This window comes from Centroberyx gerrardi, chromosome 13 (genome assembly GCF_048128805.1).
Source record: "Centroberyx gerrardi isolate f3 chromosome 13, fCenGer3.hap1.cur.20231027, whole genome shotgun sequence".
Taxonomy (NCBI): domain Eukaryota; kingdom Metazoa; phylum Chordata; class Actinopteri; order Beryciformes; family Berycidae; genus Centroberyx; species Centroberyx gerrardi.
Window position 1 is genome coordinate 8,995,623 of NC_136009.1, and position 27,648 is coordinate 9,023,270.

General features: G+C 40.8%; 3 protein-coding genes and 1 non-coding gene across 5 annotated transcripts; 2 read left to right on the forward strand and 2 right to left on the reverse strand.

The window, feature by feature from the left end:
* Positions 1-1,079: 1,079 nt before the first annotated feature.
* Positions 1,080-1,151, forward strand: trnae-cuc (transfer RNA glutamic acid (anticodon CUC)). The gene has a single exon. It is a non-coding gene; the product is annotated as a tRNA-Glu (tRNA).
* Positions 1,152-2,130: 979 nt separating this feature from the next.
* On the forward strand, positions 2,131-7,934 carry LOC139918202 (granulocyte-macrophage colony-stimulating factor receptor subunit alpha-like). 2 transcript variants are annotated; one of them, XM_078287943.1, is made up of 10 exons: positions 2,131-2,224; positions 2,772-2,854; positions 2,960-3,009; positions 3,149-3,309; positions 3,866-4,056; positions 4,587-4,720; positions 5,930-6,074; positions 6,263-6,374; positions 7,089-7,170; positions 7,371-7,934. In XM_078287943.1, exons 2-10 carry the CDS (start codon positions 2,779-2,781, stop codon positions 7,458-7,460), a joined length of 1,041 nt encoding a protein of 346 aa, XP_078144069.1. In that variant the 5' UTR covers positions 2,131-2,224; positions 2,772-2,778; the 3' UTR covers positions 7,461-7,934. The 2 variants fall into 2 exon arrangements, with proteins under 2 accessions (XP_078144069.1, XP_071763606.1); XM_071907505.2 differs by having other exon boundaries at positions 2,133-2,224; positions 2,948-3,009.
* A 759-nt stretch (positions 7,935-8,693) lies between these two features.
* LOC139918198 (SH2 domain-containing protein 1A-like) lies at positions 8,694-11,757 on the reverse strand. The gene is made up of 5 exons (XM_071907500.2): positions 11,718-11,757; positions 11,355-11,587; positions 10,303-10,363; positions 9,792-9,939; positions 8,694-9,503 (listed from the first exon to the last, which is right to left on the reverse strand). The coding sequence occupies exons 2-5, from the start codon at positions 11,528-11,530 to the stop codon at positions 9,481-9,483; spliced, it is 408 nt and encodes a 135-aa protein (XP_071763601.1). The 5' UTR covers positions 11,531-11,587; positions 11,718-11,757; the 3' UTR covers positions 8,694-9,480.
* A 464-nt stretch (positions 11,758-12,221) lies between these two features.
* LOC139918195 (uncharacterized) lies at positions 12,222-27,321 on the reverse strand. The gene is made up of 24 exons (XM_071907498.2): positions 26,998-27,321; positions 26,327-26,455; positions 25,837-25,962; positions 25,577-25,732; positions 24,591-24,761; positions 24,321-24,489; positions 23,571-23,678; positions 22,959-23,129; positions 22,143-22,250; positions 21,514-21,678; positions 21,275-21,415; positions 21,045-21,170; positions 20,417-20,710; positions 20,035-20,175; positions 19,815-19,940; positions 18,071-18,364; positions 17,688-17,828; positions 17,468-17,593; positions 15,733-16,029; positions 15,413-15,556; positions 15,159-15,296; positions 14,693-14,782; positions 14,150-14,256; positions 12,222-12,957 (listed from the first exon to the last, which is right to left on the reverse strand). The coding sequence occupies exons 1-23, from the start codon at positions 27,223-27,225 to the stop codon at positions 14,153-14,155; spliced, it is 3,693 nt and encodes a 1,230-aa protein (XP_071763599.2). The 5' UTR covers positions 27,226-27,321; the 3' UTR covers positions 12,222-12,957; positions 14,150-14,152.
* Between the last annotated feature and the right edge of the window lie 327 nt (positions 27,322-27,648).

Here is a 27,648-nt window from a genome sequence, read left to right on the forward strand (position 1 = left end):
GTGTGTTCGGTCTGGCTATTACATGTAAAATACATGTAATAAACTCAATGCAAACAACAAGTAAAAATTCAATTTATCTATCAAATTTCTATGTTGAATAGCTGCCCTGGTCATTACATTCTTTTGATATAGTCAGTGCAATTAAATGTAAAAAAAAAAAAATACTTTTATCATGATTCAGAAATCTGTAAAACAATTTGTTGTCCCAAATTTGAAAGGAAGGGGGCTATAAACCCCAATCTGCCAGCTAGCCAGATTTTGTCATTTTGACCTTTGACCCCTTGAAAATGACCTCAATTAAAATTCAAAGACCCTTATCTTAGAGTAACTTTTAATTGTCATGTTTAGCATGCGTAACAGCCAGGTATTAACAAACATTTCTGAAGATCTATCAGATATCTATCAGGGGTTTCTTCTTTTTCTTTGAATACTTTTCTTGGCCAAGGAAATAATGACCACATAATTGCAGGAAAAAGTTTTTTTTTTTTGTCTACGTATGGAAAGGCTACGGATATTGGAGTTTGGAGGCAGTAATATGCTTAGTTGCATTTAAACTGTATTAACTGCATTTAAATTTTAAACATCTTTAAGAAGAAGTTTAGGTCCATATACCAAGTACTTAACATTACTTCCAGTAATATAATATAGCTGAAAGTGAATGGCCTAAATAATGTGTACCTAAATGTAGGTTACTGGGACATAGTGAACTCATTGCCTTTAACTCTAGCCCCTTCTGTTAGCTAGCTACTAGCTAAGTAACAAATGCAAACCTAAATGAGCTGATGCTGCTAGTCACTAACTTTGCAAAGCAAATAACGTTAGCGCAAATAATGTTACTACTAGCCACTACTAGGTAGGCTACTAGCTACTTGATGTTAGCCTCTCTCGTCAGTCTTGTGTAAATGAGACAGTTAACAAGCCATTAAGTGGACCTGATGCTATACTTAGGTCGCCTTAGCTAACAAACTGGGTAAGACGTGCTGAAATCCCCAGCCAAAAACATAATCAGAAAAAAATATATGTATTCAAGACACGAGTCCAAACTTGTAATTAAAAGATTGTATCACACCGCTCGTGTCTCCCTGGTGGTCTAGTGGTTAGGATTCGGCGCTCTCACCGCCGCGGCCCGGGTTCGATTCCCGGTCAGGGAACGGATATTTTCTTGTTGGATTGCATGTTTCATCTTTTATGAGTTTCGAGCTACAGAAGACAGTCCCAAAGCAAATGCAATAGTGTAAACTCATAAACCCTTATTGAGAGCTCCACTGAGAGAGATTGCTTTACCTCAACATGAACCAGGTTAGAGAGGATTGGATTACAGGAAATTACACTGAATGTACAAAATATTAGGGACATCTTCCTGATATTGAGTTCAGTTTGTCTCAAGGCTTTAAAATCCTTCGGTAACTCATCTGCTTCTTATCTTTATCTCCTTCTTTGTGATTGCGGCATAGATTTAATAAGGTAAATCATGAAGGGATAATAGCTTTTACCTGAATTCATTAGAGTGCTTTATGAAAAGAGTAAGTGTACCTAATATTTTGTACATCCAGTATCTGTCAGGTGTACTAAACCAAAGCCGAATATGGTCCACAGGCCACGCCTTGGAAATGGGTGGGTATGCACCTGATCCATTGATATTGTCCGTGAATAACTTAAACTGGTGCCTTTCCAAGGTATAGCCTTTGGATAAAATGTCCCTTTGATTTAGCATGCCTGATATATTCTCATCTATACTAATCCTTCATTTAGTTTCATGGACATGATCACAAATTTCTCTATTGAGATTGTTTTAGGTTAGGATTAGGCAAATTAAAGTGCTATGTTGGCTTAATTTAGTTCAGGAGCCCCACTTGGATTGCAGAGCACAAGGGTTACACAAATGCCCATGCAGGTTAGACCATGTGTAGCAGTGGCATTATTGAATCTGGTTGAGAAATGCCATTCTCCCATTCAAATCACTGGCTGCTTATATCATATCATGCTAACCCAAGATGTATTCCAAGGGAGGAAGTGGTGTGAGTCTGAGTGTGAGCGAGCATGTGTGAGAGAAAGAAAGATAAAAAGGAAGAAGGAGAGAAAGAGACCTAGGGTTTCCGGCAGCTTTGTATACAGTAGCCTATGTGACGCCCCGCTTCTCCTGCCCACAGAGATGTGTCATAGTTCACTGTCACTGAGCACTCAGAGCCCAGACAGAGAGGGAGACAGTGAAAGACAGCGGGAGGTAATTGTTTTTTTTAATTTTCTTTACAACAATGCTATTATAATGTACAGGAACCTTTTATTTCAAATTTGATTCATAACAAAGCTTAGTCTATATCCACGGGCACCCATTTGTCAGTTTTGAGAGGATAGCAAGTTGAGCAAAACTAGGCATTGATGACTTAAATTCTTCTCTCTTTGATTTTTTGCTTGTGGAAAATGGAAAAGCTATTGTAGGCAGTGGACATTTTTGAAAACTCACTATTCAATATAATAGAGAAGAGGTTAAACGCTGATTATTGCAATAATAGGAAAGCTGCTTTTTTGACCATTATTTTCCCAAGCCCTTACAAGCTCTTACTTACTTATTTTAGAAGTTATAAGGGGAAGTATGAAAAGCCAGGAAATGACTTGCTGTGGAGCAGCTGCTGTATGCCTATGACCATTTATGTTAAGTGTGATAAACCACCTACTTGACACCCAATAGTTAGTATTTTTAGCTCTGTGTAGCTGCTGTATGTGTTCATGTGTGTGTGTGTGTGTGTGTGTGTGTATGGCTTGCCCCCTAGGTTGGCTATGAAGCTCTCTCCTGTCCATCTAATATTGTGGACCAGTTTGCTGGTTCTGTGGGCCCACAGGAGCTCACAACATGGTGGGTGACTTTTGACTTTACAGACTTACAGAGTATGGGCCTGTGTGTGTGTGTCTTTGTGCATCCATGATGATGTCTAATGTGTCTCATCAATCTCACTTGCAGAAGCCCCCGATTCATATCTCTGTCAGGATGAAGACCTGTATATTGATGAAGTGAGAGTCACAATAGATTTTTACTCCTAAATTCATACAGGAACAATAAACACCTGTTCACTGTATAATTCCAGATTCCTGAAGAAGGTGTCTGTCTCCTTCGTCTGTGTCTTTACGTCTCTGTCTGTCACTATTTCAGCCTAAGGTGCAGAGGGGAAATTCTTCAGGACAGATGCAGCTTGTCGATGAGGAAGAGGACAATGGAAACTTTTCCTGCCTCCTCTACCCAACAAACACGCTCAACTGCTCCTGGTCATTCCACGCTTCCCCAGAAGAGAGGCAGTCTTCCACCTTTATCATGTAAGCTCGGACCTGTTCCTAGTCATTTGTATTGACTGCTGCATTGGATAGTCTGTGAACATGAGCACCTCTCAAAGAATCAGAGAGAGCCAGTACTCTAATCTGTGTTGCACCAAATGTGAAGCCTGGAGCAGAAGCCTGGACAATGAGTGAGAGACTTTGTGTACAATGTTTCTCTGCACTTTTACACCCAAATGATGATTTACACGACAGCGGCACTGACAGTTACAAACTAGAAAATGTATCATAATGCCAGGAAGACCGTCCTGGATACTGTCTCATTCAGCTTTTGAAATGAAGTCTTTATCAATTTGCACATTGGTGTGACATCAGGCATTAAGGGGCAGAACAAACTCATTCTCCCTTGTTTCTGGCTATGGGAGACAGTGTTGAAAATGTTACTGATCCAGACCAAACTGTCCAAGGGTAACCATTTTTTCAAAGTTGAAAGTCAGTAATATTCCCCTTTAAGATATATTTAAGAAATACAATAGATGTGACTTAAAGTCAATGAATTGTTTTGAGTGTGTATCTGTCTCTCTGTCTGTTTCTCTAGTATTTGTGAGGGTGACGAGAAACATTCGTTTGAGGAGGTCAGAGTGTCAGAGGAAGGAGTTCAATCAAAGTCTGTGGTTCTGTGCCAGCATTGCATAGATTACAACACGTTATATGTGATCCTCCACGTCAATGTGTCCCTGCCCAACATGTGGACAACCTACACCACCAAATACGACTCTGATATCCTAGGTAATACCCCAAGACAAGCACTTTCACTGAGTTATTGTTGTTGTCTATTTATGAATATTACTACTTACCGTTTGTATACTGTACTTGGTATCACTTTATTTTGATAGTCCACTGCTGACTCTCCACAATGTATCAGTAGATATTCAACAGTGTCCGCTGACTGTCAACAAAAATAGTTTCAAAAGAATATCATTTAGGTATTTTTTACTCATGAAAACAATTCCATATGCAGGAATGTGTTTCTCCCCAGCTGATAGTCAACAGATACTCAGTTGATGAAGTCTGTTGATTTGAGATGCCCCTTATAGTCTGCTAGTGGTTGGTTGAATACATGTTACTTGTCTGTTGAAACAAATCTTGTTGACAGTCAACTGACATAGAGAGTCAACAGTGGAGTATCGAAATAAAGTGTTCCCATGTACTTGATTTAAAAAAGATTAGATCAGTGAATTATTATTGAATTATTATTGTATTAATTGTATTAATTGTGTGTGCGTGTGTGTGTGTGTGTGTGTGTGTGTGTGACGCAGAGGTCCTGCCTCCACCCCCTAACATCTCTGCAGTGGTTAGAGACGGAGGCCTGTTGGTGACCTGGGATCAGCCCTACAGTCGTTCATCCCGCACAACCAAATGCTTTACCTACCAGCTGGACATCAGTGGCCAGGTACAGAGTGTGTGTGTGTGTGTGTGTGTGTGTGTGTGTGTGTGTGTGTGTGTATGTGCATAGATATTCCGGTTGGTTGCCAAGGCAACTTGACAATTGTTATCCAGCTGTGCTACATGTCTCCACCACTTCTTTGAGTGTGACTGGCCGTTTACTGTTCGCTGTATATGAGCTATATACCATTATGTCTTTCAGTTTGCTTTCAAATATTCTATGGTTCAGGATAAAAATAATGTTCTTCATATTGTTTTGCAAATACATTTACTTTTGTTAAGAGGGTATTTATTACTCATTTACTACTCTACATATACTTTACATTTCCTCCATTTGCAATGCATGCTGTTTGTAATTAGATTAACATTTCCTCGTTTTTCATCGTTTTTAAAACACAAATGGCAAATTTTATGACACATTAACTGCTGTCCCGGCTGACCAAGACAGCTAAATAAGAAGAAATGGACGTGACAATAAAATTTGCAAGGCGACATGTTTTCGAGGGATCATTTCCTGGCAGAGCCATTTCTTGTTGCGAGTCTCAGGTGATTGGCAGTAAGCAGAGCGTAACGTAATGCACGCACTGATATGAAAACACTCAACACAATGAAATAACGATAAATCAGAAACTTTGACCAAATCAAATGAAGGCTTCATGTTGTTTACTGTGATGGATTATCTTGCTCTATGGAGGTTGTTTTTCATACTGTACAATAATGAATTGCTGATATCTCTACTACTACACTGACTGGAAACTACTAGGAATAATGTGAAGGAGATGGGCGGCATATAGACAATCGGCACAAACTTAAAAAGCACAGCTATTGTCCTTTAAATGAATTTGAACAATAAGTCCTCACAGTCAGAGCCTGAGTGGCAGACAACACCAACTTCTCTTTTTCAAATGAGGCAAACCTGCTGAGTGGAGGCTTTCCAGTTCCAATACTGTAAACAAGAAGGGTTTTAGTAATAGTTTATTAAGGGGCCCGTCAAGACCATGTCCAATTACAATGTGTTGACTGGAGTTAGTTTGAAATGGGCTGTAAAAAAGTAAAATGCACTAACTCAAATTTTACCACTCTAACAAAATCACATCCTAACAATGTCTGCATTAGACATCTTTGATCATATGTGTCTATAACAATTTGAATTCCTATATAACAATGCGTCTTATCCTCAATTTGCAATCCCTGTCACTGAATCTTTTCAACCCAGGAGAGACTCAAGGATGTGACCGGGCAGCTGAATTATACGGAACCGAACGCAGATCCAACACGCACCTACAGAGTGAGGATGAGGACGAGGAAGAGCTTTCAGTGCATCGGATCTCTTCACTGGAGCGACTGGAGTCACACTGTCAGTGAGTGCTGGAACAGATTCAACCAGAAGCTGGCGGCCAGTTTGTGTCACCTCCATCCACTGGTCGATTATTGGGACGAGTGTGGAAGCAATAAATTAGCCGCTTTATATTTTGAAATACAATAACCTCGGTAAGGTCATCACCGTCAGTGTGTGTGTGTGTCTGTTTGTGTGTGTGTGTGTGTTTAGCGGTGGCCCCGACTGAGTCACCCCTCAAACTCAACTGCCTGGTGATCGTCACCATTTCACTTGGAATACCCATGATCCTCCTGGCTGTGCTGCTGCTGTTCAGGCTTCAGAGGTAGCCTACCTGGTTCCTGTTTCTCTCTGTATTTCTCTCTTGCTCACTAAACCGACTAACTGGTTGACTGACTCACACACACACAGACTCATACACATACACACGCACATGCACACATACACACACCCACGCACACAGTCTCGCTGCCTCTCTTTCCATCTCTCCTCTTACGTTTTTTGTTTTTTTTCCAATTCAACGAGCCATTTCACATTTCATACTTTAATTCTGTCCTCTCTTTTAAATGTGAAACTGAGCAGAGTCAGACAGAACTGGAGGACAAAGTGCACCTTGCTGTAGAAGCAGTACAGTTAGAGAGAAAACTGAGCGCAGTAAGGAGAAGTGAGAGCGTAGGGACTGATGGCGGTGTTTTTTTTTTCTTTTTTTAAACTGTGGCTGCAGAACATCCACCCCAAACTTCCTCCAAGTAGAAACAGAAACCGCCCATATGTCTTCACCAACAGCCAAACAGTGGAACAACACAAAATGAAAGAAAACACCAAAGCACCTAGAGGAAGGATCTACTTGTTCTTTCTTTTACTGTTCCACTGCTTCTGTCAGCTATGAGTTTTAGAATAAATGAAATAATAAAATACGTTTATGCCAGGTGGAAAGTAGCCGAGAGTACTGTGAGTTTATTTCTTTAAGATGCATGTCGACATTCTTAGCCATAGCTCATTGTGTGTGTGTGTGTGTGTGTGTGTGTGTGTATTTCAGAGTGTCCAAGCTTCTGTTTCCTCCCATTCCTCGGCCCTCCCCCAAGTACAAATATTTTCTGGAGAAAAATGACACATTTCTGGTAAATATGCAAAATATGCACACACACACAAACACACACACACACACACACACGCACGCACGCACACGCACACACGCACACACGCACACATACACACACACACCCCCACTTTATCACCCATTCAAATCCAACCACAATGACTCACATTAACGGTGCCAGTGTGTAGTGTGATTTTCTTGTGTTCTTGTGTGTTTTTTCAGTTTGCCCCTCCTGTCCAGCCGCCTAAATACGTGGAAGAGATCACAGAGGTGGAGGAGGCAGAGCAAAGCCCCGAAAAGACATTTCAATAGCAACACACTACTGAAGTCACATATAGCTGTATCCACTGCCAGGTTTCCATATTAGAACATTTCCATACAAGACATTTTTTTTTATTGTCGCTGGTGCTTTTTTTTAGCCCAGGGTCTTTGTCAGGTTCATTAGATTATTTGTTATCCATTATATTTCTCCAGTCCAGTTTTATTCCACTTTTTAAATTTGTGAGCTGAGACATTGTGCCACCCATGAAAAAAGAACTAGTAATCCTACATATTTTAGAAATATACTGTACTATACAGATTTCACAGGAATGTTATAGTGATACCATAGGTGATATGTGTATACTAGAGATAAAATGCCATATCATTCTCGGCTGTTTGCCATTTGCCTATTTATTTCTGTTGTTTCAGTTATAAATATATACAAAAGGGACAAAGGCATGAATGTGTGGGCTTTTGGACTTTTGTGTGTGAAACAATGGTTGAAATAAAGAATAATATACTGTATATATAGATGGATGAATGATTGATGGTTGAAATATAGTGGCACAGAATCGTTTACTTATGTAAAATTGCATTGTCTCTCTTTATGAATTGCTGGAACCCAAATTATAATCAGACCTGGGTCAAATAATGTATGCAAATAACTTGTTGTAATCTGCTTAATATGCCAAACTGGTGAGTTTTGTCACGTAGGAGAATAAAATGAGTGCCAGAAAAGTCAGGAAAGTATTTGAAAATCAATTTAGTGTCAAATTTTTGTGCTATACAATCCGAATGGTTCCGATATTGTAAACACCTGTGTGGTACGTAAAGAAGGTTAATAGAAACACCGAGGACTATTTTCAAATACTGCTTGACCCAGGTCTAATTACAGCTGTACAACAGACATGTCTGGATGTGAACGAATCCTTTTATTAGTCTACCTTTCAAAGTGTGGCTGAGTATTCACCGCCATGAATGCAGAAAATAAGTCACATGTTGAAGTGGATGTCAGTGTTGACCACAGCTGTGCCTGCAAGAGCCTTTATGAGCCTCCTTTATTACATTGCTACACTTCCTCTACTGTTAGGAAGCAAGGCCATGACCTCAGATGTGATCAAAACAAATTTCCTACAGTAGACAGGCTGCAGATGTCGGCGATAAACTACTGTACACACAGCTGCGACTCCCCCAAGCGGACAAAAAAACAACAACACAAAAGCCCATCAACTGTATGTTTGAACTTAGAGAGGAAAAGAAATGAGTGGAGACATTACAGGACCATAACTCTTTAAATATCTTCCTTTTATGACACAAAACATCTTGATGCACACAGACTTTCAGGGGCAGCTTCTTGCCTATACATAGTCACATACTGACATAAACTTACAGACACAAGCATACACACACACACACACACACACACACCACGAAGCACCGCATATGAAGGACAGAGGTCTGCAAGAAGGAACCACAGAAACAAACAGATACAGTTTGGTAGCGAGACACTTTTTGCCAAATGCAGGGTTCCCACACTGACTTGGACATCGAATTCAAATGCATTTCAATGACTTTAAAGGTCTTGTTGGGTGAAATGTTCACAATTGGCGTGTTTTAGGGTAAGACATGACATTAGTGAAAATTAGACACCGTAGAGGCCTAATTTATTTTACTCATCTTGTCAAGTCAAGAAATCCCAATGAAATCATTTTAAAAAGGCTGCTATAGCAACACAAATATCCATCACAGGGTTTTCCTCAGCGTGTGAAGTGTTGATCCTCAGACAGAGGGAGCTGAGGCATATAGATGAATTTAGGTGCTATATTCGAATTAAAAAAATCAAACACTTTCAAGGCCGTCCATTCATTTTCAAAAAACTCTCAAGGCCTTATTTTTTTTTTTTTGCATATCCACAATCTTCCAAAGATTTTCAAGGCCTGTTGGAGCCCTGACATCCTTGACATGCCGTGTGCGTTTTTTGGATCCGTTTCAGTTTGTCCACCTGACTAGGGCTAAAGGCATGAGGTTTCAACAGACACCGAGCTGCTGGTGCTGGTGAACAACGCTGCGTTCACATCTCCATGTAGACCGACTCTGTTGAGCAGACCATTGAAACTGTGTTAGAGTTCAGTCACTGAACCATGAGCCACTACAGACAAAATGGCTGAAAAAGAACTCTTTGAAGTCCTGCATCGTCGGCATAAAAACACACTTAAGACACTGTGTGTGTGTGTGTGTCTGTACCACATTTAACTGTAATACTACTATAATTGCCAGAGATGGATTTTTTAGGGTTAGGTTTAGATTAAAGTTAGAGTCATGTCAAGGGGTCCTGTGTGTGTGTGTGTGTGTGTGTGTGTGTGTGTGTGTGCCATACTGTACCTTGTCCAAAGCTTATGTCTCCTAGCTGTGTTTTGTCCAGTGGATGTGTGAGGGTGGCTATATTGGCATCAGAGGCTATGCCCCTTCTGTAGCTCTCTATCAGTGTTTCCAGAGTCCCGAAACTCTGCAGTCTGTTTCCTGCAACCAGCTACACACACACACCCAAAACCCACACACACACACACACACACACACACACACACACATACACACATACAGCTCATATACAGTGAACAGTAAACGGCCAGTCACACTCAAAGAAGTCATGGAGACATGTAGCACAGTTGAATAACAATTGTCAAGTTGCCTTGGCGACCAACCGGAATATCCACACACACACACACATACACACACACACACACACCATAAATAACTCCCTTGTTTCCCAGAACATCAGAACTATTCTCTGTGGGTGATTGAGTGTGTGTGTGTATGTGTGCGTGCGTGCGTGCATGCGTGCGTGCGTGTGTGTGTGAGAGCACGACCGCTCTGCATGCAGATGCTGACCCACCTGAAGAGACCAGCCGTCAGCGGAGTGTGCAAGTCTGTAGGTGTGTACAAAGGGAGTTTTCCTGTAAAACACACAAGCAAATCATTTACAATGAATGTGAAAAAGGTTGAACCTGCATAAATCAGGTTCTACAAAATGTTCATATTTAATGATTAAATCTGAAAGTGATTATGCGTATGAATCTGAAATAAAAGATGGGCCAGTGATCTGAGTTTTGTGTTCGACATCCATTGAGGTCAATTCTTAGTTACGTATTTTTTAGTGTGAGTAGTCAAACTGATTCAGTTTTCTTTATCAAGATACTCCCAAACATGCCATATGGTTAAAGGTATTCTCTAAACTTTCTAAGTAGGTTTTAATTTCTAGTAAAAACCTGTTTGATTATCATGTTTCTTCAGTCTTCCTTTTCCACAAGTTGTTAATTCTGTTTATATTTCTAACTGCTGCACTTGAAACTTAAAACTTGTAATGATAAAAGACATGGACATTGTTTCATTAGTGCCTTGACATTCCCATTAATAATTGATGCTTTGGGCATTATTGTATAGGTGAATGTTTTTGTTTTAAAGGCATGTGACTTCATGACTTCTGGGTATAATTATATGTGATTATATAGCATGACTCTGACTAATTTGTACCCGGTTCTGTATTTGCATGATGTTTGTATCTGATTCCTTGAAACAGGGAAATGTTCATGCTTTATGTGTAATGTCTTGTTACTGTAATAATGTAGAGTGATGCTTGAATAAAGATTTCTGATTCTACCAGTAAAATTGTTTAAACGCCAACACAAAACTCAAGCTACCAATTTAACATAAGCTTGCTAAAGAGCATATACAATTCTGTTTATTAATACAATTTAATGGATATCATCTACCGGTGGAGCACATGACTCCTTGACAAGTAAACAGAATGAAATGAAAATGAATGCCTGTAGGGCCTACAAAGTTGTTACTCGGATTAGATCAAGAATGATTTTAGAGACTTAAAGCTATGTGAAATAATTGAATGGAAAAAAAAAACACAACTTGAGTGACATTTGTGTAACTCACCTCACGCACAGGCAGTAGGCCCCCTGCACGGTCTCGCTGTCTCTCAACAGAAAGCTGCCATCATGTCCATACCTCCCCAGCAGCCTCTCTGTGGCCTCGCTACCAATTTTACCATAGTAAATAGACTGGACCAGCATGCCCTCACGCTCCATGTTGCCTTGAAGGCAGGAACCCATGTGTGCCTTGGAGGTGGGAGCGCAGCAGATCACTGCAGCAGGTGACTGTGTGAAATGCTATGAGGCAGGAAAAGCCTTTATGGGTTTCACACCTTTTCTGTCATGCAGCTGCAGCTCACAGTGTAACACTAACTGTTGCAGTTCTCTAATCTAAAGTGTTTTTGTTTCTGTTGAAAAGTGAAAGTACCTTTTTGGTTATGTTGGCATGCCCATGCTGCTTTCAGATCAGTTCCCTGTTTGTCATATAACACAATACATTTCTCACTCAATAGAGTCCTGCTCTACCATCTAGAAGACATTGCCATTCAATAACCCATATGTGTGTATGTGAACATGCATGGGTTTGTGTCTGCCTGTCAAATTAGATGCAATATTTACCTGCTGCTGTGACATGTTCTGTGTGCGTATGTGCCCACAATCTTACATACATGCACTCATGATTCCTACACACTACATACTACTACAGTCCTGCACATGCAGTGAAGACAAGCTCCTCTATTCTAAATCATTTTTTCATTTTCTAACACAAACCATATTGAACTCTGACTGCAATAGGCTTGTTTTCTTTTCAGGATGTGGTGCAGAGAACAAACACTCTCTGTTGGGATGCAAAAGCTGTATGAAAGTGGTTTATCATAACCTCATGAGACAGAAAATAATGGGTTTGACTAGACACAGAAACATACACACGCGAATGCCCCACACATACTTGCATACACACACATATATACACACACACACACACACATACTACAAAAGAATAACATAAAACCTAGCTGTGGCAATTGATGCTGACACCAGTGTCTCTAGAGTTAGGAAAGTGCTTTTATTTAAGGATTAGCAAGAATGTTTCAGAGGAAAAGCTTTAGATTAACATAGATTAATAAAATTATCACTTTGGTAAGATTTCATTGGTTCCTTATCTTTAACATGATGGCTTTGACATGATAAGTGCTGATGAATTCATACAATGCAGAATAGAATGGCATCATTTAGTTATGTGAGCAACCCAAAGAGATATGACAAAGATATTTTAAGGCAGAAATACATACCGAGCTCCCATGACCCCCTCACCTCATTAACAATGCATGTTGATATTCAAATATTTTCTAATGTCCAAGTACAAAGGATAAAATGACCCAAAACCATCACCCATTATGCAAACATGACCATAATCCTCAAAACCTTAAGTGCTTTAAATCCTCATAGTGTTTTAAAACCAATACCTCTATATGTTAAAATGAAAACACATTGAATGTTTGGCAGTTCAATAAAAATCAATAAAACCAGACTAAAACTGTGTAAGACCACGTGGTGCAGTACAATCACTGGGAAAACATCTCATTGGTCAGTGACTGAAGTGAGGCTCCTCCTCTGAAGCTCCTCCACCAATCATCTTCCAGCTTTCTCCCGACCGGCCTGCCAATCTACAACAAACCGTAGCAATGATGAGTTAATGCGCAGATTACAACGTACACAGAGGCAAACTGCACATCGAAAATGTCTATGCAGCAGTATAATGACCTTGTGGGTGCAAAAGGAGGGGAGAGGTGAGAGAGTGACAGAGAGAAAGACACAGACAGATGGGCACCAGGTGATGATGATAAGAATAAGAAGAATAATAGATGTAGTACCAACAGGGATCAGTCATTTCTGAATATCATTTTAAATTCATTATTTGCTCAAAAAGTTATGGTTTCGTCACATTTTTTTATCATCAATTCAATTTTTTCATTTAGGACATGAGACAAAATTATTTGATGTAAGTTATCCATAGATAAATAACCTAACTACACGTTACATACATACATTAGCTACGTAAGATGCCCCACTCTAACTTGAAGATGGCAGACCAGAATAGAGCCAAGCCAAGACACGACTCAAACATATATGGTAAAGGGTGGCCAGTTGAGTCTGTTCCTGCAAACATCTCAGCAAGCCTGCTCTTAGAATAATGTAGCCTGTGGTATACTTTGAATTAAAGTAGCCCATGTTGCAGATGGAAGTTGAATGTATTTGTTCAACTGCAAATTGCCAAACGGTGTCTGAGAGCTCAAATCCAGAGTCATCTTCTCACAGCTTAAGATGTTCTAGGGGAGGAGACGCCACTGCTTGGATTGTGCTATATTCTAGATACCTATATATTCTAGTTCATACTTTCTAACTAAACTGTGAAATTCTATTAAAAAGAAACAAAAACGTTTGTGTTTGTGCAAGTGTTTTTGAGCAAACCTTGCAAATTTAGGCAACTCAAACCTGTCCAACATGGCACTACGCTGTCTTTGCCACTTAACTATCTTGATCTCATTATGTAATTAAGTGGTGGTCAGTGGCATATAGGTGATATACTGTAGATGGCCACATTTGTCCCCTCCTTTACTCATTTACTGTCGACACAAATCATCAAGGTAACCCCATTATCAACTACAAACTCACCACTGCTTCAAATAAATCTACTTATTTTTTTTAACTGTGTTAACTTTTTTAAAATTACACAGGACAGGAAAGGACAATAACCCATTTAATATGAGTGTAAGCTAGCCAGGTTATGATGTTTACATGTGGCAACTGAAAACCAGTTTAGTGGGATTCTCTGTGCTTGTGAACATAGAAACTGACCTGTTACTGTGGCAAGGGTTGGTGTACTGTGGTTTTGTACTCTGGCATGACTCCACCCCCATGCTTAACCAGCAGCTCCTGCAGTCTGCCTTTGTAGTTCTCTCCACCTTGGATAGGACAACACATTACACTGAAAAACAGCCGTAAAAACAACAGTAATAACAAGCCTATTTAGAAGTGTAGCAATGCTTTAAATGCCTGTAATCCTCATGTAAAAAAATGGGTTCAATATATGGGAATGAAGGCATATTTTCATTTTCAAATTGATTGAAATTTGGGCTCATGGTCTGAGGACTAACAAGGAAAAAACAGATATGAACTTTGAATGTATTCTGGGGTTGTAAAATATTTGTTGTTTGGTAATAATTGTGAATACTGTAAATACTGAGTAAAATAGACCTATATTTTGAGTTATAATGACTGCAATGACATCCACAAGCCTTCTTCAAGAAATTCTGGTCCGGGGACAAATTGTTTTCTGAGAAGTGGACCGATTATTTTTTTTCTGATGTGAAAAATCTCCAGCAAATAAATATTTCAGACCAGATAGCTTGCTGCTCAGCAGCAGCTCCAGATGCCTCAGTGCCTCCTTTGCTGCCAGCTGCTGTGCCTGCTGCTTTCTGGAGGCCCCCTCTGAGGAAGGAGAGTCACGTTAGTACACTTTATGTTGTGTTATGTTAGGTTGCTCTATGTTCTGTTTCTACAGTGTGAGATATCATTTGGCAACACAAGACATTTCCATTCATGTAAATATTATGGATGGATTTTTTTTTTAGGTTATTTTGTGGGGGAGAGTTCACAGTGGAGAAAGACAAGAAATATTGTGAGAGAGACACAAACATGTGACAAAGGTCCTGGGCCAATTCGAACCCAGGACATCGCGGTTACATGGTCTGCACCTTAGAACACTAGGCCACCAGGATGCCTCTTACGGATGGAATTTAACTAAATCTAAATTAATTGAGAGAGTGAGAAAGCGACAACAGACACGTACACACACACTACTTACCTGCACTGCAGAAGGTGAGTGCACCATTAATTTTCAGGGTGCATCTGTGCCTCCCATCAGTTGTTGTTATGCTGTCCTCCAGAGGGGGGCGACATTTTTTCTGAGTGAAAAACTGCAGGACTGTCTGTCTCTCTCCAACTGCAGTATGACCACAAGACAGAAGATTTTACAATAGAATTCATTGTGTGTGTGTGTGTGTGTGTGTGTGTGTGTGTGTGTATGTGTGTATGTGTGTGTGTGCATGTGTCCAGTACCTGTTGCAGCAGCTGGACCCAGACACAAGGCAGTCAGTAGATTACTGTAGGCAGCTTGTACTGCCCCCTCCTGGCTGGAGGCCTCCAAAGGTTTGAGGTCCTTCTGTATGGTCACCTTCACAAACCCTAAAAACTGCCCACCATCTGTAAGGGAGAATACACCAGTTTGTAAAAGTGAAAAACACTTATACTCTCAAACCACGACTCTCAGTATACTGATCTTAATTCCTACCAGTCATCACAATTAAAAATTTTACAGTATCATCTGCTAAGACTAAATAGACATTAGAGGCTTTTTGGTTGAACGTAGGCCTGTTTACCTCCTGAAATGTTCCTTTCCCTTGGTTTAGTAAGCGTGGCTTGAGTCTCTGGGGTCATAGAAGTGTCAGCATGTAACAGGTGGGGCACCTGACCGTTCCCTACCCATGTTACTCCTTTCCCTGGTGTCTCGGTGACAGCATAGGAAGCTTTGCCGAGGCTCGAGGCCTGCAGTAGTTCATTAAGAGCTCCAACGTAGTTCTCTTTCATTACTTGAGGATTCCCCAGGACCCCACACAGCCCCTGCAAGGCTGTTTTAGCTGCCTGTTGGTTTGCCTGCTTCTTATTACTGGAGGCCCCTGGAGGGAAAACATAAACTCTTTTATAAATGTAGAACAAAACATGAAAAATAAGCCATAACACAGTGAGAGACATTCTGAAGCACCAAAAATGATCTGGCTTGGAAAATAATTTAAAGATCCAGTGCAATGATTTTAATTCAGTCAGGAAAAGCTTGCTATGGATTTCTACTGCAAGAAAGTGTCTTTATTTATTTATTTTTTGGTGGTTCATCTAATTTGTTTTGTTTTCATGTGAGAATCATGAAAAATGTTAAATGTTACATGTCAAATTCCATGCCAAATAGAGCACAAGCCAAGGGTTATCCACACGGAGGTGTCTCTCTCTTTCTGTCTCAGTCTGCTTTGCTTACACACCTACACAACCTGACCTGGGTCCTTCCCTTTTTGCCCATCTTGTCCAATTAACTGTACTAGCCTGATGAAATATAACATGATCAAGATATAGAGATAAGAATTGGAGGGATCTGGCTTCTCAAACACCTTCATCTAATTTACCTGACTGAGTGACCAAGGGACCTCAGAGAGTGTCACTTGCCTCTGAGTTACTTCTTGGTGCATAAAAAGCAAAGGTATCACTCATTTCATCAACATCAAATGATCAAATCCAAGTTCTCCTTCTAAAAATGGGTGGTGCAGACGAAGTTTGTAGGACAAAGTGAGCCTAATGCTCCCCTGCAATTGTGCCATCCACTACATACCAATGTTTTTATCTTTCATGAAAAAATATCCAGTGTTGAAACTTTGGCAATACAGAATCGAGGCATGGTGATTATGGCTACTATGTCAAGTAGTCAGCTGGCTATCGTCTTGACAGACTACAGGGCGCCCTGTTAACTACACATACTATCAACCAATCAGAGCATTCATTAAAATCTGGGTATATTTGACATTAATTTTCTCTGGGAAGAAGACTGGATATCTAAAATGGTTAGTTTCTGAAAGGGTGTTAGTCAAATTTCCCCAATACTGACGATTCTCATTGCACTGGACCTTTAACATGCCTACATACTGTAAATTCAATCAACAAAACGCTACATAAAATTCACATGACATAATATGACACAAAATGCATACTATTTCATCATGGAAGCTGTGCCTAATGCTGCATCCACGTCACATGGGAAAGACAGTAGATATGGGATTCCTACTCTAAAAGACCGTCCATGTCAGCTTTCTGACCGTAAATACTACTTGGGAACTCAGGGTTTGCTAATGGACCCTGACTGTTATGCTCTCTTCTTGCTGTGTTTACTGGGCCAAAGGAGTAGAGTGTAGGAGGAGCAAAGTTTTACCAATGTTATTGTAATTCCAACTGGTTGCCAGTAGAGGTCATAGATTACTTATTATTACTTAACACCCCTTTAATTTCCCATATATAACTTTATATGGGAAACACTGCCATGTGACATGAACGCAGCATCATTCAATTTCTTACTCGAGTCGTAAAAGGTGATTTGTCCAGCGAGTCTAAGGATGAAGCCATCTGGCTCATTGCTTTCCTCCGGAGGTGGGGCATCACGACTTTGGCAGTACTGCAGAACCGCTTCCTTACAGGAAGAATCTGCAATGGTAACATAGCATGAACATGGCAGTGAGGGTGTGTTCAAAGAAATACTACTATGAACAGCAGAACGAGGAAGAGTGTTGTCTCCAACCTGATGCTGAGAGATCCAGTCCAAACAGATCGACTAGTTTCTTATAGACAGACTCCGCAGCCTCCTCTGTCCCAGCAGAGCTCTGGTCAGGGACAACTCTGGTATTGAGGATCATTGTGACGTTGCCAAAGAAAGACGAGCCTGGGGAAAGAGTGAAAATGAAGGTTAGATCATTTAAATTAATTCTGAGTCAAGTAGACTACTGAAGGCAGCTTGTACTGCCCCCTCCTGGCTGGAGGCCTCAAAAGGTCTGAGGTCTTTTTGTACGGTCACCTTCAAAAACCCTAAAAGCTAAACTGTAAGGGAGAATACATGTTTGTAACAGCAAAAAAAAACGTACACTCTTAAACCACAACTCTCAGTATATTGATCTTAATTCCTACCTGAAATGTTCCTTTCCCTTGGTTTAGTAGGCGTGGCTTGAGTCTCTGGGGTCATAGAAGTGTCAGCATGTAACAGGTGGGGCACCTGACTGTTCCCTACCCATGTTACTCCTTTCCCTGGTGTCTCGGTGACAGCATAGGAAGCTGTACCGAGGCTCGAGGCCTGCAGTAGTTCATTAAGAGCTCCAACGTAGTTCTCTTTCATTACTTGAGGATTCCCCAGGACCCCACACAGGCCCTGCAGGGCTGTTTTAGCTGCCTGTTGGTTTGCCTGCTTCTTATTACTGGAGCCCCCTGGAGGGGAAACATAAACTCTTTTATAAATGTAGAACAAAACATGAAAAATAAGCCATAACACAGTGAGAGACATTCTGAAGCACCAAAAATGATCTGGCTTGGAAAATAATTTTAAGATGCAGTGCAATGATTTTAATTCAGTCAGGAAAAGCTTGCTATGGATTTCTAATGCAAGAAAGTGTCTTTTTTTATTTATTTATTTTTTGGTGGTTCATCTAATTTGTTTTGTTTTCATGTGAGAATCATGAAAAATGTTAAATGTTACATGTCAAATTCCATGCCAAATAGAGCACAAGCCAAGGGTTATCCACACGGAGGTGTCTCTCTCTTTCTGTCTCAGTCTGCTTTGCTTACACACCTACACAACCTGACCTGGGTCCTTCCCTTTTTGCCCATCTTGTCCAATTAACTGTACTAGCCTGATGAAATATAACATGATCAAGATATAGAGATAAGAATTGGAGGGATCTGGCTTCTCAAACACCTTCATCTAATTTACCTGACTGAGTGACCAAGGGACCTCAGAGAGTGTCACTTGCCTCTGAGTTACTTCTTGGTGCATAAAAAGCAAAGGTATCACTCATTTCATCAACATCAAATGATCAAATGATCAAATCCAAGTTCTCCTTCTAAAAATGGGTGGTACAGAAGAAGTTTGTAGGACAAAGTGAGCCTAATGCTCCCCTGCAATTGTGCCATCCACTACATACCAATGTTTTTATCTTTCATGAAAAAATATCCAGTGTTGAAACTTTGGCAATACAGAATCGAGGCATGGTGATTATGGCTACTATGTCAAGTAGTCAGCTGGCTATCGTCTTGACAGACTACAGGGCGCCCTGTTAACTACACATACTATCAACCAATCAGAGCATTCATTAAAATCTGGGTATATTTGACATTAATTTTCTCTGGGAAGTAGACTGGATATCTAAAATGGTTAGTTTCTGAAAGGGTGTTAGTCAAATTTCCCCAATACTGACGATTCTCATTGCACTGGACCTTTAACATGCCTACATACTGTAAATTCAATCAACAAAACGCTACATAAAATTCACATGACATAATATGACACAAAATGCATACTATTTCATCATGGAAGCTGTGCCTAATGCTGCATCCACGTCACATGGGAAAGACAGTAGATATGGGATTCCTACTCTAAAAGACCGTCCATGTCAGCTTTCTGACCGTAAATACTACTTGGGAACTCAGGGTTTGCTAATGGACCCTGACTGTTATGCTCTCTTCTTGCTGTGTTTACTGGGCCAAAGGAGTAGAGTGTAGGAGGAGCAAAGTTTTACCAATGTTATTGTAATTCCAACTGGTCGCCAGTAGAGGTCATAGATTACTTATTATTACTTAACACCCCTTTAATTTCCCATATATAACTTTATATGGGAAACACTGCCATGTGACATGAACGCAGCATCATTCAATTTCTTACTCGAGTCGTAAAAGGTGATTTGTCCAGCGAGTCTAAGGATGAAGCCATCTGGCTCATTGCTTTCCTCCGGAGGTGGGGCATCACGACTTTGGCAGTACTGCAGAACCGCTTCCTTACAGGAAGAATCTGCAATGGTAACATGGCATGAACATGGCAGTGAGGGTGTGTTCAAAGAAATACTACTCTGAACAGCAGAACGAGGAAGAGTGTTGTCTCCAACCTGATGCTGAGAGATCCAGTCCAAACAGATCGACTAGTTTCTTATAGACAGACTCCGCAGCCTCCTCTGTCCCAGCAGAGCTCTGGTCAGGGACAACTCTGGTATTGAGGATCATTGTGACGTTGCCAAAGAAAGACGAGCCTGGGGAAAGAGTGAAAATGAAGGTTAGATCATTTAAATTAATTCTGAGTCAAGTAGACTACTGAAGGCAGCTTGTACTGCCCCCTCCTGGCTGGAGGCCTCAAAAGGTTCAAGGTCTTTTTGTACGATCACCTTCAAAAACCCTAAAAAGTAAACTGTAAGGGAGAATACATGTTTGTAACAGCAAAAAACACGTACACTCTTAAACCACAACTCTCAGTACATTGATCTTAATTCCTACCTGAAATGTTCCTTTCTCTTGGTTTAGTAGGCGTGGCTTGAGTCTCTGGGGTCATAGAAGTGTCAGCATGTAACAGGTGGGGCACCTGACTGTTCCCTACCCATGTTACTCCTTTCCCTGGTGTCTCGGTGACAGCATAGGAAGCTGTACCGAGGCTCGAGGCCTGCAGTAGTTCATTAAGAGCTCCAACGTAGTTCTCTTTCATTACTTGAGGATTCCCCAGGACTCCACACAGGCCCTGCAGGGCTGTTTTAGCTGCCTGTTGGTTTGCCTGCTTCTTATTACTGGAGCCCTCTGGAGGGGAAACATAAGCTCTTTTACAAATGTAGAACAAACCATGAAACAATAAGCCATAACACATTTTTTGAAGCACCAAAAATGATCTGGCTTGGCAAATAATTTAAAGATCAGTGCAATGATTTTAATTCAGTCAGGAAAAGCTTGCTATGGATTTCTAATGCAAGGAGTGTCTTTTTTTTAAATAAATTTTGTTAATTTGTTTATCTAACTTGTTTAGTTTTCATGTGAAAATCATGCCCAAATATTCTATAGGCAGCCCTCCATATATATAACATTGTATGGGAAACACTGCCATACGACGTGAACGCAGCATAATTCAAATTCTTACTCGAGTCGTAAAAGGTGATTTGTCCAGTGAGTCTAAGAAAGAAGCCATCTGGCTCATTGCTTTCCTCCGGAGGTGGGGCATCACGACTTTGGCAGTACTGCAGAACTGCTTCTTTACAGGAAGATTCTGGAATGGTAACATGGCATGAACATGGCAGTGAGGATGACTGTGACTGTGCCCAAAAAACTACTACTCTGAACAGCAGAACGAGGAAGAGTATTGTCTCCAACCTGGTGCTGAGAGATCTAGTCCAAACAGAGGAACAAGTTTCTTATAGATAGACTCCATAGCCTCCTCTGTCCCAGCACAGCTCTGATCAGGGAAAACTGTGGTTTTGAGGACCATTGTGACGCTGCCAAAGAAAGAGAAGCCTGGGGAAAGAGTGAAAATGAAGGTTGGATCATTTAAATACATTTTGAGTCAAATGTGTTCTAATCTACACATATGAATAAGTCAAGGAATGCAGTACCTGCTTGTGCAGCACTCTCTGATTGGCTGATCGCTCCATCCACTTCTTCATTGGCTAGGTGTTCCAGGGCTAGTTTTGCAACTTCCTGGTGGGCTTGTATTTTGGATTTATGCACCTGGAACCCAGTGAATGTCTGATCCTTAATCGTCACCTGACCCCGGACTCCTATTGGATACACATACAGGAGTCAAAGGTCTTGTGATAAAGGCCCAAACTCACCTTTGTCCTGGTGCAAAGCATTTGACAGATGTCTGTACTATTCGCTCTGAGATTTCTTCAGGAGTGTTTCTGTGACTATTCCTGCTCACAACACTTCACAGTTTGCTGTGCTACTCTGGTGTCAATTCATAAAAATAGTGTCCTTTGTCTTTAAGGGCAGGTTTTATGCTGTAAAAATGTGGTGATTGGTCAAAAACACAAGCTCTTGCAATATTTGCTGGGAACTATGGACATTGATGACAAAGTTCCTAAGGGGATAAAAGTGTTTAGCATGATGTTGTCCTCTGTATGTAGAATAAAATAGTAATGTGGTCATAAATTGAACGTAGCAGCATGGAATGTATGCTCAGAGAAGATTTGAGGGTCTGTGTGTGTGTGTGTGTGTGTGTGTGTGTGTGTGCAGTAATCACCTGCACCTTCCCGTATCACGGAGAAGTCAGGTTCAGGCCATTTTTTTTCTTTGGCAAGCTCAAAGAGATGATTTTTATACATAGGGATGCTGGTGCTGCTCTCTGGCTCTGAAACACACACAAAGGACGAGCATTATACACACACTCTTCTCTCCTTTACTCACACAGCTAATTATCCCTAAAACAGACAAACCATACATAATGCACACATCACTCTGGCATTTAAGCGTCATTACCCATCCTGTGCGTCTTTATTTGCTCTAAACGTCCCCTCCGTTAGTGTTGTCACGTTAACCAAACTTTTGATACTTCATCACCGTTGCAAAAATTGAATTCAATACTTTCACCAAATGTGCTCTGCAAGCTGAAATTCCATTTCAACATCACCTCCAGAGTGTGTATTCGTGGGGACTGAGGTAGGCTAAATATCAAATCCAAGAATGTCAAGTCGATACTTGTGTCCTTGTGGAGAGAGTTCTTCCCAGGTTGTCTTTGAGAGAACAAACTTCTCAAGAACGTGAGAAGAGAAGAGAAACATCCTCACAGTTTGAGATGAGCTTTGTGCTTGACGTCGCGCACAGATATTCATTTTCCCAGCCGTTTCAACCTGCTCTGTACTATAGCTTATAGTACTGTTTGGACCATTCTTTTTTACGATCTATGGGAAACATAAACTCTTTTATAAATGTAGAACACAGGATGAAATAACGAGCCGTAACACATACTGTTTGAAGAAGCAATATCGTTTAAATTAATTTTGAGTCAAGTGTGTTCTTATCTACACATATGAACAGGATTGGTCAAGGAATGCAGTACCTGCTTGTGCAGCGCTCTCTGATTGGCTGACAGGGTCCCCTCCATCCACTTCTTCACTGGCTAGTTTTTCCAGGGCTACTTTTGCAACTTCCTGGTGGGCTTGTATTTTTGATTTATGCACCTGCAACCCAGTGAATGTCTGATCCTTAATCGTCACCTGACCCCGGACTCCTATTGGACACACATAGACAGGGGTCAAAGGTCCAAATCCACCTTTGTCCTGGTGCAAAGCATTGGACAGATGTCTGTGCTATTCGCTCTGAGATTTCTTCAGGAGTGTTTCTGTGACTATTCCTGCTCGCAACACTTCACTGTTTGCTGTGTTACTCTGGTGTCAATTCATAAAAATAGTTGTCTTTAAGGGCAGGTTTTATGCTGTAAAAATGTGGTGATTGGTCAAAAGCACAAGCTCTTGCAATATTTGCTGGGAACTATGGACATTGATGACAAAGTTCCTAAGGGGCTAAAAGTGTTTAGCATGATGTTGTCCTCTGTATCTAGAATAAAATAATGTTGCCATTAACTGCACATAGCAACATGGAATGTATGCTCAGAGAACATTTGAGGGTCTGTGTGTGTGTGTGTGTATGTGTGTGTGTGTGCAGTAATCACCTGCACCTTCCCGTATCACGGAGAAGTCAGGTTCAGACCATTTTTTTTCTTTGGCAAGCTCAAAGAGATGATTTTTATACACAGGGATGCTGGTGCTGCTCTCTGGCTCTGAAACACACACAAAGGACGAGCATTATACACACACTCTTCTCTCCTTTACTCACACAGCTAATTATCATCCCTAAAACAGACAATGGGGTCATTTTCAACTCACACATCTCACTGGCATTTAATGTGTCATTACCCATCCTGTGTTTCTTATTCATGTTAGTGTTGTCACGATAACGGAAATTTCGATACTTCTTCAATACTGTTTGAGATTAGCTTTGAGCTGGACGTTGCGCAATCAATTAAGATGCCCAGCTGTTCATTTTCCCAGCTGTTTCAATCTGCTCTGTACCATAGATTATAGCTCTGTTTGGACGTGATGCGTGATTCTTGCTATGAATCTTGGAGCTTGACTGTGGACTGCAGTGTAAAATTCAACGGAAAACATGGTAACAGTGTCAAACAGTCCGCCATGCCTGGAACTGAATGTAAGTCTTCCTAAACTGGTTGACAGCAGTGAAATATGAAATGATTTTACTTACAGAACCGACAAAGACGGACACCCAACCTGTCTCTTGATGCTTTTTCTTGTTCTTCAGTATCATAACCCATTGGTTTTTCATTGGAATACTGGGCAGGTGTGGGACAGCACAACTCAGAAACCAGCATGTAAAACATAATGGAAAAACATATTGGTCTTACCGGGGGTGTGTGCCCTCCCCTCCAGTTGCTCCACTCGGCCAGTAAGCGAGTCTATCTGCTGTCCCTGCTGCTCCTGCACCCTGCTCAGCCTCTCCCACTGGGAAACCAGGCTCTCCGGCAGGTCCCTGACCTCCTTCAGGAACACCTTCATACCATGCAGCTCCTCCGGCTGGATAAACACACACAGTCTTAGAATAAGCAGTATTTGTGTGTGTGTGTGTGTGTGTGTGTGTGTGTGTGTGTGTGTGCATGTGTATGAGTGTGTCTTACAGTAGGCATCTTCTGTCTATCTTCTTCATACAGTTGAGTCAGACACTCCATCTTTTCCTTCAGGCTCTGCAGCTCCATGTTGAGGACGTCCTGGGAACTAAGATGTGTGTGATGCTCCTGGTCAGCAGCCTGAGCTGCATGCAAGACCAGACTGAAATCTAAGTTCTGGAGCTGAAGACAGAGTGATAAATACACACTTTGATGTTTTTCTTCCATCACAACTCAAGATCATCTGTTCCTTCTGCCAGTTTCATAATGTTTTACATTTCAGTCTTGGCTGAAAGTTAAAGGAAAATACTGGTGTTCTTTTTTATGTGCTTTTTTTTAGTTTGTGCCAATGGTCTAGGTTGCCCATCTCCTTTACATTATTGACACAGTCAGCGTAGTTTGAGATATCAAGGCTCGTTTTACTCCCTTCAGAAGAAGCCATTTGCTGCCATTCATTCTTGTACAGTGTGAAGAACAACTTCCACAGAGCGAGATAATCCATCACAGTAAACAACACAAAGCCTTCTTTGATTTTGTCAAAGTTTCTGTTTTGTTATTTCATTGTGTTGAGTTGAGTGGTTTCATATCAGTGCGCACATTATGTTACGCTCTGCTTACTGTGAGCATAACATAATAAGCACTTGAAGAAATGGAAGTTACTGTTAAAAAAATCAAATTACATATGGCATGCATTGCAGAATGATTGTGGGAAGTGTAAACTAGACGTAGAAAGTGCTAGAACTGTAAATGACACCAATATTCTCCTTTAAAGCAGGATTTTACCATACTTCTAATTCATATTTTATAATTCATCACCACCATGATGAAGGCATGTAAGTCGAAACACGTCGGTTTCTAAATGTATGATAGATTCACAATGGAACTCATATGTTTATCAATGAGTTTGCATTCTGTCCCTATATAAATAAATCAAATACAACACCATGCTATAGAGTACAGGAGTTTACTCATAAACTGCAACAGAGGGAAACACACACCTCATCAATCTCTTTGGACAGGCTTTCGAAGAACTCTGGGAATTGTTCTTCCAGTGCGTTAGCCAGAGCTCTGATATGATCCAGGTAGTCATGCAAATCCTCCGGCTTCACTTGTAAAGTTGCAGAATGCATGACCTGGTTCCTTACATAGACCACCTATACACAGGGGCAAAAATATACAGGACACATTCCACAGGTCAGAGAAAGCTAATTTATTTCAATATGTATTTATTGGATCCTGCACAAACATGAGCAGTTACCTTTGTACATAAACTGTCCTTCACAAATTGCTTGAAGTGCTTGCATTGAGTCATGAGGGTGAGGAAGGCACAGATGTCAAAGTCGCCAACTGACTTGTGGTTCTTATGGCCACTTGGCATGTGCACCTGTAAACAAACACAATACAAAAGATCATTAAAGTGTACTTGAATGGTCTACATTTTTTATATAAGCAAGTTTCAGGCAATGGATAGTTGGAAAGTCAGATGTAGGAAGGTCTCATTGAAGGGTGAGTGTTATTGTGTTGAAAGGACGGATTTTAATCGCTTTTTGGGTTTGCTTGTTGGAGATTGCTTTGGCCCTCTGTGTGTGTATCGGAGATCAGAGCTCCCGGCGAAATGAAGCTGTGTTAAGCTCCACAGTGAAGTGAAGACATTTTGAAAATCAGTCAGAAAGCTCAATCGTCATGATGGCAAAAACGAGGAATATAAGGCCCAGGTTGAAAATTATGATACTCGTGGGCCTACCTACCTTAGCCACCTCCCACTTATCTGTGGGCCACAGGTGGGGTGTTGAGTTAATCAAGAACAGTTTTCCACCGGCGTGGTTGGCCGAAATCTCCTCTCTCCAAGCCAAACATAACTCACACCAATTGGGTTTCTGTAATCAGCAACACAAAAGTAGAATCAAAGTAAAACAAAAAAAACAACAAAAAAACAGGGAGGACCAAAAGAGTCCAAAATATTTTTATTTTTTATTTTTTATTTAGCCTACTGTTGTGCAGTATAATCATGTCACAATAAAATGTTAATGTGAATGTATTTTTTCTATTTATTTAATTTTCACATATACTTTTGTTTCATTTCATTTTCAACTCTTGTCCTCCCTGGGCTGGACTTTTTTTTAGCCCCCATTCTGTTGACTCCATTCTGAAATCTGTTTGCCAAATGGTGATTATTATAAGTTAGGCTATATATATCCCAACCTCACTGGTGAATTTAATTTACACGTGATCCACCAAGCCATACTTACTAACAAAAATGTCAACTTCTATAAGTGGCTCTTATAAGTGGCTATACACAGTGGTGGTGCAGTGGAAATCAATTTTAGTTGACTTTTTATTAAAATAAGTGACTGCTCTTTAGTGGATTCCCTCATATCCATGCACCCCAGATGATTTAGCATATCTAAATTTCAGTCACCTGGTTTGACCCGGGTTTCCAGTTTTTTAAGTCGCATTTCTTGGAACACTCCCGTCCATTCAAGTCGGCGTTATTGCGCAGAGCCTGGTGGTAAGTTTCGGTTTCCTTTTCCAGGAAATTCTCCAGTCTCCTTTTCAGATACGCCAGACCCATGGTGGTTTTGATCCAATTCTTATATCCTTCATTTTGAAACCTCTGAAAGGACCCCGTGCCGCCGGTATTATCCATCTTGTGCACAGACTGACTTTCGCAGACTTTAGTCGCCGAGAGGATCTCCGCCGTACAGCCGCTATCAGGACGCACCGCCCGGTGTCCGTACACGTATCAGAGCCGACTGGGTTTCTGTGGGACGGAGGGCGGCGCAGGGTGACTAATCATATTCCTCATACACTAGATCAGTGGTTCTCAACGTGGGGTCCGGGGACCACCAGGGGTCCTTGAGGGCGCTCGAGGGGGTCCGTAGCAAATTGATGAATTGTTAAACTTCAGCATTATTTCATTTACAAGAAGTTAACACAATTAGAGAATGTAGAAGAATGACTGTTTTGATCACAGTTTCTCTGTTGTCTCTCTACCTACATTACAGATAGTCATGGGATTCTGGACAAAATCATATCTGACAATAAAAATCTTCTCAGATTTGGGTCCGAG

Excerpts from the sequence above, each read along its gene's own strand:
- LOC139918198 (XM_071907500.2), bottom strand. The coding sequence starts at position 11,530 with ATGGGTTCCTGCCTTCAAGGCAACATGGAGCGTGAGGGCATGCTGGTC. Across the intron at positions 9,940-10,302 it reads CTGACGGCTGGTCTCTTCAG|CTGGTTGCAGGAAACAGACT; the intron begins GTGGGTCAGCAT and ends GTGTGTGTGTAG. Across the intron at positions 9,504-9,791 it reads AGACATAAGCTTTGGACAAG|AGTCGGTCTACATGGAGATG; the intron begins GTACAGTATGGC and ends TCTGCTCAACAG.
- LOC139918195 (XM_071907498.2), bottom strand. The coding sequence starts at position 27,225 with ATGGATAATACCGGCGGCACGGGGTCCTTTCAGAGGTTTCAAAATGAA. Across the intron at positions 23,130-23,570 it reads CGTGATACGGGAAGGTGCAG|GAGTCCGGGGTCAGGTGACG; the intron begins GTGATTACTGCA and ends TGTGTCCAATAG. Across the intron at positions 17,829-18,070 it reads AAGGGAAAGGAACATTTCAG|GCTCGTCTTTCTTTGGCAAC; the intron begins GTAGGAATTAAG and ends CTCTTTCCCCAG.
- LOC139918202 (XM_071907505.2), top strand. The coding sequence starts at position 2,779 with ATGAAGCTCTCTCCTGTCCATCTAATATTGTGGACCAGTTTGCTGGTT. Across the intron at positions 3,310-3,865 it reads CAGTCTTCCACCTTTATCAT|TATTTGTGAGGGTGACGAGA; the intron begins GTAAGCTCGGAC and ends CTGTTTCTCTAG. Across the intron at positions 4,721-5,929 it reads AGCTGGACATCAGTGGCCAG|GAGAGACTCAAGGATGTGAC; the intron begins GTACAGAGTGTG and ends TTTTCAACCCAG.